The 16044-nt window shown below is 36.5% G+C and overlaps 4 protein-coding genes across 5 annotated transcripts; 1 reads left to right on the top strand and 3 right to left on the bottom strand.

Moving 5' to 3' along the window:
* Window positions 1-55: 55 nt before the first annotated feature.
* Window positions 56-4637, bottom strand: LOC136416213 (uncharacterized). Its single transcript, XM_066401284.1, has 9 exons — window positions 4479-4637; window positions 3160-3324; window positions 2445-2660; window positions 2180-2375; window positions 1908-2127; window positions 1402-1669; window positions 1144-1345; window positions 357-1091; window positions 56-301 (listed from the first exon to the last, which is right to left on the bottom strand). The coding sequence occupies exons 1-9, from the start codon at window positions 4479-4481 to the stop codon at window positions 114-116; spliced, it is 2193 nt and encodes a 730-aa protein (XP_066257381.1). The 5' UTR covers window positions 4482-4637; the 3' UTR covers window positions 56-113.
* A 242-nt stretch (window positions 4638-4879) lies between these two features.
* MSBP (membrane steroid binding protein) lies at window positions 4880-7414 on the bottom strand. Its single transcript, XM_066401297.1, has 3 exons — window positions 6959-7414; window positions 6749-6901; window positions 4880-5801 (listed from the first exon to the last, which is right to left on the bottom strand). Exons 1-3 carry the CDS (start codon window positions 7269-7271, stop codon window positions 5698-5700), a joined length of 570 nt encoding a protein of 189 aa, XP_066257394.1. The 5' UTR covers window positions 7272-7414; the 3' UTR covers window positions 4880-5697.
* A 383-nt stretch (window positions 7415-7797) lies between these two features.
* On the top strand, window positions 7798-9480 carry senju (UDP-galactose transporter senju). The gene is made up of 4 exons (XM_066401296.1): window positions 7798-8104; window positions 8287-8404; window positions 8457-8643; window positions 8701-9480. Exons 1-4 carry the CDS (start codon window positions 8017-8019, stop codon window positions 9358-9360), a joined length of 1053 nt encoding a protein of 350 aa, XP_066257393.1. The 5' UTR covers window positions 7798-8016; the 3' UTR covers window positions 9361-9480.
* A 237-nt stretch (window positions 9481-9717) lies between these two features.
* On the bottom strand, window positions 9718-15904 carry LOC136416214 (ATP-binding cassette subfamily G member 4-like). Of its 2 annotated transcripts, XM_066401285.1 has the most exons (12): window positions 15701-15904; window positions 15500-15646; window positions 13618-13735; window positions 12683-12872; window positions 12481-12626; window positions 12300-12423; window positions 11934-12048; window positions 10883-11290; window positions 10730-10830; window positions 10522-10677; window positions 10257-10469; window positions 9718-10197 (listed from the first exon to the last, which is right to left on the bottom strand). In XM_066401285.1, the coding sequence occupies exons 1-12, from the start codon at window positions 15834-15836 to the stop codon at window positions 10015-10017; spliced, it is 2037 nt and encodes a 678-aa protein (XP_066257382.1). In that variant the 5' UTR covers window positions 15837-15904; the 3' UTR covers window positions 9718-10014. The 2 variants fall into 2 exon arrangements, with proteins under 2 accessions (XP_066257382.1, XP_066257383.1); XM_066401286.1 differs by lacking the exons at window positions 15500-15646; window positions 15701-15904 and having other exon boundaries at window positions 13614-13721.
* Between the last annotated feature and the right edge of the window lie 140 nt (window positions 15905-16044).

Genomic DNA, 16044 nt, shown 5'->3' with positions numbered 1-16044 from the left:
AATTATTCGCGTAAATAGATTCGTTTGAACTTTATAGTATCTATTATCTACAAATATACAAAAAATTATTACTTAAAGGTACATAAGACAAATAAATAATAACTGTAAAATTATTAAGGTATGTTGACACTAAAGAACCTTTTTGGGTCTCCAACCTTCGGTTGGAATCTGAGGTTTACTCTCTTTCCCTTTTGGTCGTCAATCTCAAAGAATGAGTTCCAATCCATAAGATAATAAAACCCGCTTCTCCTAGGGGTTGTGGGTTCTGGTAGAGTTTCTGTCACAGTTTCAGTTTTACCACCTAAAACATATCATGAGTTTTTAATCATGCGAATGTATACACTTTAACTAAGTACCAAAAGAGGCCTCTAAATCCTTAATTGAGGCAGTAACGTCAGTTCCTTCTGGCAAACTTTGAGCAGTCACTGTCACAATCTCCTCTGTAACATTTTCCTTGTTTTCTTCTTTCTGTCTTTTAGCTTCATTCTTCTCCAAACTTTCAACAGATTCTATATTCGGATTAGGTGCTTCTTGCTCCTCCAAAGTCACCAGTTTCTGCTGTTCCTCTTTTAAACTGCTTAACAGAAACTTGAGCTCATTTTTATCACCTTGATCCATGCTTTCTTCAGTGACAGTGCCATTTTGTGTCTCTAATTTCCTCATAATCAGTAGTAATTTCTGTAATTTCGCAATATCGTTTAATTTGACTGTGTTTTGAGGGTTGAAAATATGCCGCGGATCTTCGGATGTGTTTTCTTGCGTTTTCGTTAAAGACTGCTGGCGAATTTTCCTCGCCTTTCTTGAAGAAGCGTCCTCAAAGCCCATATCAATAAGGACCGGTTTAAGATCATCAGGGACTATGTCTAAAGATATTATTTCCTCTTTGGTTTGGTTTTCTCTTAAAGATTTACTAATCCTTTTATCTATTAAACCAAACCCTTCTAAAAGAGCCTCCATTTCTTTTCTACTCTGTTTGTCTCGAGGCAGCGGCTTAAAGCCGTTGTATGATTTTGGGTCAGTTTCAGCTCTTTCAGGATTAAACACCGATGAGTCGTTTCGTACGGGGATTCCATTGGTGTCGGCAAGGAGACCTAGAAGTTGTTTCTAAATAGTGATTACTTCTGAATATTTCAAAAATAGTACCGAAATTTTTTAATATTTCCTGCATTTCTGGAGAGAGATTGTCTGCTACTGCAAAAACATTTAGTGGCCCTGGGGTTGAGGAACTGAAACTGAAGACTTTAGCTGGAATTTTTGCTTTTTCCTCTTTGTGCTGCAGAGCTGGAAGCAGCTTGATATTTTCTGTGTAAATATCTGTAGCCACCTTTTTTAGGTTTTCCGGGACCTATGTTTAAAAGCATTAGTCTAGAACACCTAAAAAATTTCTAAAATCTAAAGTACCTCGATTTCCAAGGACATCTGATGGTTCTGGGAATTTTCTACTAAATTTTGTTTATTGTCCAAAGGCATTGGAATAAAAGTTTCTTGATTTTCCATGGATTGTGGCAATAAATCTTCAAGTTCGTAGCTTATTTGCCCGGATGATTTGGTCATTACCGGAGAAGGGACTAATTTAATGCCTTGCGAGGAATAGGAAGGTGGTTGAGCATTGTCCTGTGAGTATTTGTGGTTTTCATGCTGGATTTCTTTGCGAGTAGGCTTGCGCCGTCTAGAAATAAATCATTCAAAAAGATGAAACAAAATTAAATAAGATAATTTATTGCACACTATCCGTATAAATCTGTTGAGAATAGATAGTTAAATCTTTCAAATGTAAATCGCATTCGCCATATTTTCCAGAAATATTATTCATTTTGACTTAAAACATTTTTTGTCAATTAGGCGTAGTACGATATCAAAGATAAGCTACACGTCCATTTTAATGCCAATAACTATTATTCTGTTACCTAGGACGATAAGTGGTTGCAGGCATCTCTGTGGTGGTACTAGTGGTAACTGCAATAGGTCTACGTCGTCTCTTAATTAGATCTCTCCTGGTGGTATTCGTTTTATAGTAATCATCTTCTATTGTGGATTTGGGCCTCTCAGTTGTAATTATCCTCTTATTACCTTTTGAAGTGCTACTCTCAGTGGTGCTACTAGTTGTAGTTTTAAAGGGACTATTCCCTGTAAATATTTTCAATAGAAAGTTCAGTCAAACTTTAGAAAAAAAGCTCACCTCTTGAGGGTTTCCTTTTAGTACTGTCATACTGCTTCTTAACTTCTGAATAGGCTTTCGTAGTTTTCCTTCTGAAGTGAATTATGTTTGCAGTGGTTGTCTTCACAGTCTGAGGCAACTCTGTATCTACCTCAATAATTTGGTCCTGAATTATGCTTGTTACTGGAGGTTTAGTGTAGAAGGATTCCATATTGCTCTAAATAATTTTTGAGTTAAGTATGTACTGATAATTTGATAACTTGAAATCACAATTATTTTCCTGTACCTCTTCCTCGGATCCCAAAGCAGGGGTATAAGCCTTGACCACCATAAAGGCCTTAGGGTCCCGATTTGTTCCAATGCTCTTCATCAAGCTGCTTTGTTCATGTTTGGTAATGTTTTCCAGAATATCAAGAATTTCCCCTCTAGTCAGCCTGGGCAGGTCTGAATTAGCCTTAATAAGCCGCTCCACCTCTCTTATGGTGTCCTCAGTGTTGTCCACCTGAAAACCACAATTCATATAACATAAAGCAGATGATAATAATGTAGCCAGCTACGAAATTGCTTCGTTATGTTAAGAAAACAATAACCGCGCACAAAACCCTAATAGAGGCTTTTCAACTCTGTTGGGAATATTTACAATAGAGTTAAGGTACGAATGGAATAATCTGTACAGCGAATAAGTATGATAAAATGAGTGAGTTTAAATTCACTTATTGTATTATGTCGTTACATAATTGCTTTATCCAAACGAAAGGGAATGAACTCTGGGATGGAGAGATTCAGTCCCTTAAACTTGTTTTCTTACATGGCCACTGAGCAACCCAAACGGGGGTTTAAGTTTTATTTAGTGTCTGACAGCAGCAACAAATCATTCATATGCACATACTGATCTCCTGATTTCGACCACTTCTCCTCAATGGATTACATGGCCATTTTTGTCAGCTTTGATGTAGAGAAATGTTTAGAGATATAAATAGATAGAAAGTAAAGTGATATACCCCTGAATGACTGCTAATTGATCTCTGGACCTTGGGGAAGCTGTTTTGGAGAACTGCATTTACCTCTTCAGGAGGAGAGAAGTCTTGCAGGACAGGTAATGAGATTTGTTGCGGGGCAGCTGTAGTTGTAGCTGCCAGGAGCAGGATACATGCTAATTTTGAAAGCTAATAACAAAGGTCTGATTAGTAATTATTGTTGTACTGCATCTCGCTTGCATAATTGCTTTACAATTAGCTAGCGGTTCTGGTATTCTTTATGTAGTTATTTTATTATATTCACTTGATAATTATTGCTAGAAAGATTAGCTAACAGAGGGAGACGTAGAAAAAATAACCCAGTTTACATGTTATGAGTACCGGTAATTGCAAACACACTAACGGTTCCCTTAAATAGTACTCATGTTGAAAAGACGAGTTTTTAACGCTAATAAGAGCTGCAAGCAGGCAATAAAAGGTGTCAATTTATCGCACGTCTTATACATATTTTCTCAAATCTTCTACATAAGTAAGAAATTCGAAAATTGCATTAAACAATTTGGTCAAAGATACAGAAATAAAATGCCACTATTCCGGCAAAACCGCTTTCTATTTGACTAAATTCTCAGAGAATATGCATTCTTAATGAGACCTAATTTGAGCATAAAGTACTGGTGAAACTGTGGATTGTTGGAATTCCCCGAATCATCGACTTTAGTCATCTAAAAATAAAGAAAAACGACTTGAAGAAGAACTAATACGTCTTTCTATACCTTCCAATTGATTTCAGGCCATTAAGCAAGTTATTTGAAATTTTCAGACTTTCGAAATTCTTATGCGAGTCTGTAACGAATGTAGTTACGAAAATTAGTCAAAAAAGGTCCTGAGACCCACCACTGATGCCCAAGTGTTATGTCTGATGATGTTACTTATTCCCTCAAAAACATCTTAGATATGTTATAGACTACACCTAAAACGCACGAGCCATAAAACATACTATATGCGTCTCTGACACCCTCCACTGACTCAGATTGTCACTATGTGTTGCTTAAAGTAAGATGAAAATTAAAAAGAGCATACAATGCTTGTCCGAAGGAATTTCATCATCGTCAAGTCAGTGACCTTTGCCTAAATGAATAATGAAACTTTTTACGAAATGAATTGACAATTAATTTACATAAATGACCGATAGTAAAAACCTACCCAATTAACAGTTTTAAAGGCAATTCTATTCTTATGGTTATCATTGAACTATTAATTTATTTAGAAGTAAATTTTAGCTCTATTATATCGACTAACCATCCGTTATTGTTCAATTTGCAATATCCAAAAACAATACTCACCATAATGCTACTTTCTCTGGAACTTTCTTTTACTACCACTTTACGAGAACGGTTTAAAAACCACACATGAATCACCAAGGGAGTGTTCCTTGACTCTCATCATGTCTTCAGCAACTCTCAAGGCAATTCGCCATTCAGAGATACTAAAAAAAATTGTGTTAGAGTAGAACGCCTTTTAATCGGCAAATAGTACGTTTTCAAGGTGTTCGCCGGCGAATTGTTAAGCAAGAAACTTTCACCTGTGTCGCATGCGAGAGGTGACCTGCAGCAAACTGAACGAGCTTATTTGCTGTTATTACTACCAGAGCATGCATTTAAGCCCCCCTTAAGTCTTAAGCGGAAAATCCTTTCACCATTTTTTTCATACCGATGAAAATACGGGGCAATAAGAGACACGAGTGAACGCAGTTACTTTATTGAAGCGGACAGAAGCACACTTTTGCATCGTTTCGAAGAAAAAGCCATTTCTTGTACAAATTTATACAAAAACGAAATTTTTGGCCGTTTACGAAATACCTAATTTATATATAAAATTACACCCTTAATCTATCAATTAACATCTAAAATTAAAAAATCGATAAAGGAACGCTCTTCAAAGTAAGTTGAAACTTAAAGTGCTAAGCGACGATTCACCTTTCTCAAGAAAAACTTATATCTGAGAAACCTATTTTAATGCGAGAAAATACTGGAAATTACCAAGAAAAACTATTGAAAATGCATTTTTTAGTCATGCGCCAAGATTGGCACCGATTTACGTTTTGGAATGTTAATTAATTAAAGCAAAAATAGATTTCTCGCCTCTATTAAGTAGATGACTCTCCAATGTATACAATAAAATGTACAAACCCGAACCAACAAGGTACTCTAAATTATGCCTGTTAAAAACTTTCAATATACATATATTAATATTTTATAATTATATACCTACATTTTGCATTCTAGACTAGTCGTGCATGGTGTTGTCATCATTTTAAGAGAACTCAATGCCTGAATTATGATGTTTCTTTAGGAAGAAACATTAGCCAACACCAGGCGCGACAAGGTCTTCTCAAGTCAGCCTTATTAAAAAAAAAAAAAAAAACAAATAACAGTTTTGCCTTATTCAAAGACACTTTCATCTTCTTTAAACATTAGCCAACACCAAGCACGACGAGGTCTTCTTAAGTCAGCCTTATTTGAAAAGAAAAAAAACAACAGTTTTGCTTCATTCGACGACACTTTAGTCCTCTTTAGATTTTTCGGCATTTGATTCGTCTTCTTCATCTGAATAGTTAGTTGATTGTTCGCCAGGTTTTAGTAGACGACCAACGTATTCATATTTTTCTGCAAGAAATCAAGATGTGATGATAGAAAGATAATTTAAAGTTGTATAAAAGTGCATAAAAAAATAAGAATTTCCAAATTTTTGTGGTTGTTTGCGCTCTTCATTATATGTTTTCACATATAAAAATTTACAGATCGATAGATTTAGCAACTCAAGGAGGATCTGTCACATACCAAAGAGTGGCTGTCTCTCTCAAGTCTTGCTCACCAATGAGCCTGTTATTTCACAATAATAAAGATTCAATTACTTGGGGTCAATAGAATTGGGCTGCGCTGACACCCCAGTATGATACACAATTTGCTGAAATTTAGTCTGAATTATTGTCTTATTTACTGTGACCTTAATGTTAACAAAAGACATATCAGAGTCCAGCAAATGCCACTGTTTGATTACAAATGGTTGAAAATAAGTTACATGAAAAAATTACCTAAAAAGTTTATCCTTGGAAAGAACCTGCTTTTCCTAACATTACAATGAAACAGCACAATTTATATACTTAAGGTGATAACAGGACTTAATGATTACACCAAGCAATCTAAAATCCTGCGTAAAGTGATTAATTATGATTAATCTGTGCAATTGAAAACCAAACATGTTTTGAGGTTTTATTTATAGCACTCATGTTATCTTTGTTGGTTTCCTTAATATTAATACAAGTTTAACCAAAGTAAAAGGCATTAGAGTGCCAAAAATTACTGCTAATTTCAGTAGATACGTTAATGTATTTCAACATATTTCAATGACTTCATTGAAAATTGAACATCTGTTGACCTTTGTCCTTGGGGGACAAACATGTTGCTTAAAGCACTCACCCAGCAAACTGTATTATAATGTAATCTATTGAATAATGTAAGTTTTATTATGCTGAGGCTATGTGTGTTAATACTTAGGCAACAATAATTAATTTTTAAATGCAATTCAATGAGGAAAAGATGGACAATTTTACCATTAAACTGTGTTTCCCACTCTTTAACAGACTCCATTTCCATAGTACTTAGATCACTTAGATCATCATACTGATCATCCTCTCCGGCAGTTACATTGAATGTTGCCAGGCCTCTAGAGGCATCACGACCAGCAAATGCTGCATAAGGGCCTCCTGTCAAAACTTTACCATATTAAGGCTTGCAAGATCAACTATCAAGCAACATCGTACCAGGTCCATAAAAACGTTTCCCTTTAGTGACATCATATACCCTTCCGTTGACTGCAATCAGCACTCGACCATCTTCTTGGACACCATCATATTTCTTCAGTTCTGCAACTGTAAAGTCCCTCTTCTTCATTTTGGGCAAAGGTTTTTCCTCCGGTTCCCGAGCATTGTCGTCCTGGCGGCTTTTGATGATCCGGTACACGAGGAAAGCAATCAGCCCCAAAAGACCGACGTTTATGGGGCTTTGGAAGATTTCAGTTGCGATTGTGCTCAATACTCCGGAAGATTCGACGACTTTTTCGGTGGTTTCGGCCATGTTTCAAACGCCCAATGGATTTTGCTGCTCACTGAGGGCAATTAGCGCTGCTTGGTGGGTTTGATATAGTAATTTTTATTAATTAAATGGAATAATTAAAATGTCATGACGATGACGAACGTGATGATGCAGGACGCACAAGAAATGCGCATGGTGCGCGCTGAAGACTGACAATGACGGTGATACTGACACTTATCAACTGATAGAAGTTGCATGTTCCTTTTCTTACCTTCTTGCACCTTTCGGTGTAAAATTAGAAATCAAAACCAGCTTCTCAGTGAATATTATTTCGAGTTATTTTTAGCTGAAAATGGTATGCAATACTACCGCTCCAACAAACTCTATTTGTGCGTGGGGCTTTATTCTCAAATGTCTCCGGTTCAATTATATACTCCAAAAGATATTGTTTACATAGTGTTGTCTGTTCGCTCTCAATGTCAGTTATAAATTAGAGATCGTTTTTTGTGAGGTTATGTTCCGTTTATATTTATAAATTGTTTAATTTGTTACTAAGAGATTTTTGAATAAGTTGAAGTGCTACTTTTTGCCTATGTGGCTAGACCTTATATGTCCGACCTGAATAAACGCCTCGTAGTCATGTGTCAGTTTAATAGGGGACCGGACACTTTTCTTAAACCTTGATTTTTGTGTTCTCTTTATAATAACAAATAATGCACAACAATAGAATTTGTTTGGCGAAATATTGAATGTTTTGTTGTAGCAAAGTGTCTAAGAGTAGATAAATATGACGCGAATATCCTGGAGAGAGCTATTCCCCTCAAAATTGAGCCAAATTATCTTTGTTACATATATTTTATTGTTTGTTAACCAAGGTAAGTTTAATTCTCGACTATGGAATCATCCAGTACCATGGGCGCTGCACTGTTTTGCTTTAATTTAATTTATTTGTTGTAAATTGTGAATGTAGGAATACAATACAAGCTGTAAATAAATCTTGGTTTTATGTTAGCCTACATTTTTCCTGCGATTCTTGCTAGAAAACCTCACTTTTTAGGCATTTTGGTCACTGCTTCCCAAAAATCTGACAATAAATACGATTATAATATTGTAACAGTTGTCCTGCTCACTGAAGTACTTAAACTTGTTATTTCCTCAGTGCTTTATTGCCGAGAGTAAGTTTTCCCTATTTATTTTTGCAAAATTTGCTAACAGCAAAGATTCTAGGCATGAACCTGCGCAACTAATCAAAGAGATTGCGATGAATCGCAAGGTGTTGTTATTATATTTTGTTCCTGCATTTCTCTATTGCCTATACAATAATTTGGCTTTTATCAATTTATCCTCCTTTGATCCTACCACTTATTATCTACTGATGCAATTGAGAGTAGTGGTAACTGGTGTATTGTTTCAAGTGAGTATGGTACATGGCTTACATTGAAACATGACTTTTTTAAAACATTTTTTATAGGTGATATTTAGCAAATTTCTTAGCAGGAAACAATGGATTTCCCTGGTTATTCTGACTGCTGGATGTATGTTGAAGCAGATTCCTATGAGCCATGCAGGTTCTGCATCAGCTGCATATAGTATAAAATCTCAGTCTCTAGACGTAAGCACTAGTGCCATATTACTATTTATACAAATATTTTGCTCCTGCTTTGCTGGCGTGTACAATGAGTATTTACTAAAAAACCAAGGCAGTGACGTAAACATATTTGTCCAGAATGTCTTCATGTATTTGGACTCAATAATTTGCAACATAATTCTTTTAATGCTAAATGGAACTCTGTTCAATGCTTTCCAGTATGACAATCTAGTCAAAGTCATGCATTACAAGGTGCTTTTAGTAATGCTGAATAATGCCACTGTAGGGATAGTAACTAGCGTTTTTCTGAAGACCTTAAATTCGATTTTAAAAACGTTTGCCAGCGCATTAGAACTGGTGTTGACGGCACTTTTGTCCTGGATCCTATTCGGAATCCCCGTTTACTTGAACACTATTATAGCTATTTGTACAGTTATGTACGCGATTTATTTATATTCTCAAAACCCAGTAATCAATACTACACAATCCAAAGGCGAAGAAAAACATGATTTGGAAGAGCTTTTGCAGATAGAAGAAGTGTGATTTATTGGGTATTGATTTAGTATGGAACATTGTGATAGTCTTCGCCAGTATTTTGGGAATTGTCTGAGTTGGACTTACTATGCTTCCACTCTAATTCTATCATTGTTCGTTTTTGTACCTACTCTTTTTGATTAGTTATGTGGAAAGAGTCAGTTCAATAAATATTTGCTGATTTTTCGTTCGTCATTGTTTTTTCTATTGCGGTTGCACGTTTAGACCAGATTATTGAAACGTGATAAGCACTACGCATTAAGCTGTTTATAAACTATTATATTTACTTTTTGTTTAGCATAGGTACCCACCAATAACTTTCTTTTCCTCCAGAGGTTTGGTATATGGTCAAAAAATTTCATTAAATAAGGAAAATTGCTTATATTACAACATTATTCTGCTATTACAATTATCACAATTATTTAACATTCCATCGCTTGTTGGCTTATTGCAATTGCAACTAACCATAATAGAACAAACAGAAAGTTTACAAATCAAACAAATAAGGCAAGAAAAAAGACTATTAACTCAAAAGAATAATTAGGCTAGTAGTAGTACTAGTTTAGCACTAATGGTTTAATAAATACTTATTTACAACTCGACAATACCAAAACAATCTGATTCTTCTTTACTTATTGTGTTGCAGTCTTAACATTTTCCTATTTATCGTTCTTTTTGGCGAACGATTTTCGCCGCAAAATGTACAATCTTATTCGAAAGTTCGGCAGTTAGGCGATATTTCAATGTACAATAAGCCAAAATTCTAAACAGTAATAGATAGGCAATAATGATGGAAAATTGGACTCTGGGGTCTTCCCCTATCATTCCCATGTCTTTCAAAAGGAGCTAAATTAAACGATTATTTATGATACGAAAAATTCTACATTAAAATAATAAGTATCTACCTCGGGTTTCCTGTAATGGCAATAGATATCGTCACAATCCATCAGGTCTCGTTTGCTGAACAAGGTGGTGCTAAAACCGACCACTCCGAACCTCAAGTAACTAAAACTGATAATAACTTTCATAAAGGGCTCAATGGCCGCCCTATAACCCATCCCATAGCAGGCTAGGGCCAGTAATGGGGCCAGAGCCGAGGAACCCACCACTGAACCGTTCTAAAACGAACATATTTAATTGTTTCTATTTGTTTATTATCGAAAAACTCACAGTAATGCTAAATATGGACCCTATAAGATATCCCAGTCCCTGAGAGGTGACACCAATCGCCAGAGACATTGCTGCGAACCATAGGAATCGATACAAGTCCATAGGTTGATCCGTTAGAAAATAAACGATTATTATGAACATTATGCTAAATAGGATCTGAAAAAATTGGGGTCGAGAAAAACATTAGATGTATGAGGTTTTTTAATACCATCAGCGGTAATGAAGCCAGGGTGAACGACATGTAGTAAGCCTTTAAACTGTACCATCTATTGAAGTATTCCCGCTCCATTAATTTCACCTCAATGGGGACTGCAAGCTTTTTATATTAGATTAAAATGTCTTGTTACTCAAGGTAACTTACACACTAATACTGGCACCATCACGTACGTGTACATAAAAAACACATTAACGCTCAGAATGTACTTAAAAATTGCCATGGTTTGAGAGCCGTCGTTGCCCAATTTAAAAAAAATGCTCCCGACCAGGAGACCCGAGGCCAAATGGTGCAGAAACTGGATAAGGATCACGCTGTGATTTCTGCTCATCTGCAAAAACGTTCTGGACAAGAGGATGCCCAGCTGACTACAAAATGAACGGGGGAAAATGATGTCTTCTTGCGCTTGATCGTTATGGATTTCGCATATATCCATTTCTATGACGGGCATACACGGGTTTTTGCTGGCTTTCACGTTCATGTTCGTCTTTCCATTCTGAATCGCCCCGCTTAAAGTGTTCACCATTTCGGGATTGGACTGGACGACTTCTATAACTGAGTACAGGAATTAATGTGGTCACAATTAAATCGGATTATCTCGAATTAATTGTGGTGGTTCAACGTCAGCGTTGAGCTGCTAATTTGCGAATATATTAAATTGGAAACAAAAAAAATCGAACAGATTTAGTGATTTTATACATTTTTAGGTGCATTGACAATTAATGGTATATATGATTAATCTGTTTTGTCGAATTTTTTTCGTTATGCCTCGTTTTTTCTGCATTTTTTAAAAATTCAGTATTTTAACAGTGTAAGCTCCCTGTCACATTCATCTCTACACGAAAATTCAAAATCTTTGCAGAAAGAGGATTTTAAGATTTCGCGCATGTTTGATTATCTAGCACAGGCAATCTTTTTGGTCCACTGCATTTGCATACTATTCAAGACCTTCAAATGGCCTTTAAGACAAACAATTAATGCCGAAGGTACTAGTGGTTTCTCGTTAATCAATTTTCATATACAATTTCTCATTAAATCTCTTTAAATACAGCGCTACCCTCGTATTGGACGGGGCAGTGACTTCACGATGATGAAATGACGTCAGCGGGTTGTGTGAAAACAGTGGGAGGAAAGGCCAATTCCATAGAACAATATGAGAGGATATCAAAACATTTCATGACTCTGTTATAATACTTACTATAATCTGCAGGAGTGTAAGTTGAGGGGCAAGCAAATCCAGATTTAGCTAAAAAAGGAACCAAATTCACGGGAGAGCCATTATACACGCAATATCCCCTGGCAAGAACGTAAACCTGCAATTAAACGCTCACTTATACCCCTCATTAAATTGTTATTCGGATTAAAATGTTATAAACACATGGAATGGTTTTAAATGTGGAGTTTTGGTATCTCATACGTATCGCGAAAATGGTTTTCGCGAAGAAAAGTAGCCACAATAAATCGTATAATATACAGGGTGATCTACATAAATAAAAAGCAGTTTTTGCGTCTTAAAATGAGTGAGAGCTCCAAAATTGTCACGTCAGACAAACCTAAAACTAACCTGATCAAAATTCTGAAATACCGAGGCTGGTGGTTGGTGTATGGTGCAAATGACCGTCCTGCCTTGCCTGGTGATTTTTTGCAACAATTCCATGCACTGCTTGATCGCAACATTATCCAGACCTCTATTAAAATACAATTTTATGATAAAACTGGGCAGAAGTGAAGTGTTTAATTATTACGATGTGGGCTCATCTAGGAATATCACGGGTGGATTGTTCACCAGCTCTAAAGCCACTGCAAGTCTTTTGCGTTGACCACCTGAAAGAAATTCGCTGCGAGTTTGGTAGCACTTTTCCAAGCCTAGAAGTTGAATTACTTCTAGAACCTACAAATTGGTTTATCTTTGAGGATAAAATGCGATGGGAAACGAGTAAAACCTACTGCAGCCTCTCTTTCGGATTCCAATATATCGGCCCTCAGTTTAAGGCGAGCTGCAAACATCATGGCTTCTTCAACTGTGAGACGGGGCTGAACAATGTCTTCTTGCATGATGTATGCTGCCATTTTGTTGAAGATTTTCATTATCCGGGGACGGTCATTTACCTTGATACTCCCCTTAACACCAGCAGTTCTGTAAGAAATGTAAAGACCTTGTAAAGCAAAAAATAACCTTGGTGTTTCTTAACATTCTCCATTCGTAAGATGAATAATTTATAAGACCGTGAGGAAAAACGCCAGATTGCATATAACGGTGTGGATTTGTCGGTGTCTCCTCTTAATGCCAGAAATGCGTGCATATCCTTCACAGTCAAATTCAATGATTTTCGTTTGACGTCTGACTTTATAACATTGGAGAGTTATGCGACATTTAAATTTAAATGTTTACTCAATATTTAAATTTATCACAACATAAACATTTAAATGGAAATTTAAATGGAGATATCGGTGGAACATCAAACGAAACCTAGAGAGAGAATTATTCATCAGTTCTTCAACTTCAATTTGTTAAAATCTTCAATTTGCTTAACAACACTGTTTCTTATGTGAGTAATAAAAAAATTTACGATCCTTTAGTTTCACCCTTACAAAAAAAAGCAAAGAGCAGGTGGGGATTATCCTCAACCTTTAAAAGTTATTGTGACGGATTACTTTCGGGACATCAGATTATACGACTTATGAAGACCCTCGTAGTAAAGCTTTTGTGCAGAGAGGCAAATTTTAGTGTTTATAAACGTATACAAAAATCAACTACTTGCAATTACTCGAACAAAACATCAGTATTGCAATAATAATTACACCCTTTAATGTTTTACTAAATTGGTGAGGGCAAAGGCTACATTCGAACACCTGGACGAGTGAATAAATTAGCTACTTACACATATCCCGCCAGTATGTTCAACAGGGTGCTTTTTCCAGCCCCTGAGGGGCCCATGATGGCGGTCAGCTCCCCTGATAGAAATTTGCCGTTGATTAACTTCAATAGCTGCCTCCATCCTATAAGAGATAAATGTTAGGGGTGACACTCTCGCATGTTTTATATGATAATTCTTTGAGGTGATTATGTGTCAATCGTGTAATAATTATGTCGCTTTTGCAAATTGGTTTCAAATTGTTTTTGTCACGGTGCGATTGGATTTGAAGCGTTACGTGTCCTGACACGACTTTTTTTACTTTGGGTAATCAAAGACGCTGAAAAGTTATGCGGAAACATTAAAATTCTACAGCAAAAAGAATCAAAGGTGCACATTGCGACATTCTGAGATTTGACCAGCATAAACCGCTGGTGGCAAATATAATAATTGCTGTTGTTGCAATAAATTTCGAGATATCCCTTGTTAATTGCCATAATCTATTGCTTGATCAACGCGTACTTCGTATACTCAAGTGGTTTTAATTTAATGAAATTCTAAGTAAAAAGATGTATTATAACCTAATTACTTGTTGCAACATATGAAGGCAGTATAGTCTATTAAGGCCATTAAAAAGTTAAATAATTAATTACGAAGAAAACGACATTAATTGGATTTGCAGATATTTCTTTGATATTCGTAAACCAGGCTAACGGGGGTAATGATTGCCGTATCTCAAAAATTAACAAAGACATTGCTTCTTTAGACGCATAGAACTGCACAAAATTGTTAATTTGAGTTAATTTGTAAGGCGATCGCTCTACAGGGTCCTGAGATATTGGTAAAATTTTTGGAGAAAAAATTAGGCATAGTATCTGGCTGTATCGAAATGTGAATTTGGGCCCCACACTGACCCTCAATTAGTGAGGTTCTGGGGCCCGGGACATGCCTCCTTCTTACGAGAGTGTTTTTAAAATTCGTTATAACAGAAATTGTAAAAGGTATTACGATTACGACCCGATTCCTGCTGCAAGCCTGCAGGGCGCATTGAAATAATTAATTTGCCGTATATTTTTTATGCAAATTTCTCTACAAATCTACCCAAACGCGGCATTTTTGCCAATTTTTCACAATTAATAGTAAGTCATCTCACGTATTCGTATAGTCTATTTTTACCCCTCATCGCAGCAACAACAATTTAATATTCACCAGAATAATAGAATAAAGCGGCATTTATTAATAAATTAGTACAAGTCGGTTGCAGGACAGTAGACTTAAGGAAACCTTAGACATCATGGTGACGAAATCACTTTCACGTAAATGGCCCTTTACATAACGCTAAACTATCTGAATGGTGAAAGCGAACAGATGTAATGTATTATGGTATTAACCATCACGGGGAACTAAAGGAGATCCAAAGAAATGTTGAGGCCCTCTAAATCAGGCCTATAGAGAGATTTCTTAGGAGAATTTAACATTTAAATTAATTTTAGCAATTTTTTAATGGTAACATTAATTGACTTTAGCGTATATATTCATACCCAACGTCCGTGTAATGCATAGCTTATATCTATGGGGAACTTCCCGGGTCTTCCAGGCAGACCCGACGCCTGAAAAGTATGATAATGCCGGGATTAAGTATTCAAGTGTCTTCCCACTGTATCACCGACGAATAAGAAAGAAAAAAAGTGGATACGTATTTTGTCCCATTATAGAGTGTGATAGAATGCACGACTGCTGCAGAATCAAAACCGGGTCACAAAAGGTCGCGATTTATCATCAATTCCGTGTAACCAGATCACATTGTTGCAACGGTCAGGGTCAATCGGAGACTGTTTATTTAGGATTTTTTCACTAGGAAATATTAGGTCAAGTCTCGTGCACCTACAAATCGATTTCAAACACTTACCAGTACCAGCATAGCTGTCCCTCACAGAGTAACTCAAATCTTGGAACTCGATGTCCACGGGAGGTCTCTTGGAGACTCTACTCAACTGCTTTAAGGGTTGGTTAAGTCTCGGAAGATCTTGTTCCTCCATATTCCCACCACTGAAACCTGAACGAATTATCGATCAAATTAATCCGCACATCTACGCCACGGTACCGTTACCGCCAAAGTTTGCTTTCTTCGCTGATACGGCTAGACTGCGGAACTTTCGCGAAAGTAGCACACGGTACCGTGGTACTACATCTGCGTCTGATGTGATACGGGATAATGGGAGTTTCGGAAATATTTCGTCGGTCATCGGAGGGGCTAATTGATGTATGCGTATGGATGCGCATAGCTGCTTTCTCTTTTGTCATTTCTTCGTCAAATTCGTCAATTATTAAGCATGGAAAGTAGAAGAGAAAAAAATCTGAATTAAGGCGTTTCGCAGTAGAGCGACGTTCATTCTCGGCTCAGGCAAATACGCTCAAAATTTGACAAGTAATTAATGTGGGTGGGCGCAGAGT

This window comes from Euwallacea similis, chromosome 22, assembly GCF_039881205.1.
Source record: "Euwallacea similis isolate ESF13 chromosome 22, ESF131.1, whole genome shotgun sequence".
NCBI classification, from domain to species: Eukaryota; Metazoa; Arthropoda; class Insecta; order Coleoptera; family Curculionidae; genus Euwallacea; species Euwallacea similis.
The sequence above is the reverse complement of the archived record's forward strand: the minus strand, read 5'-3'. Positions and strand labels throughout refer to the sequence as shown.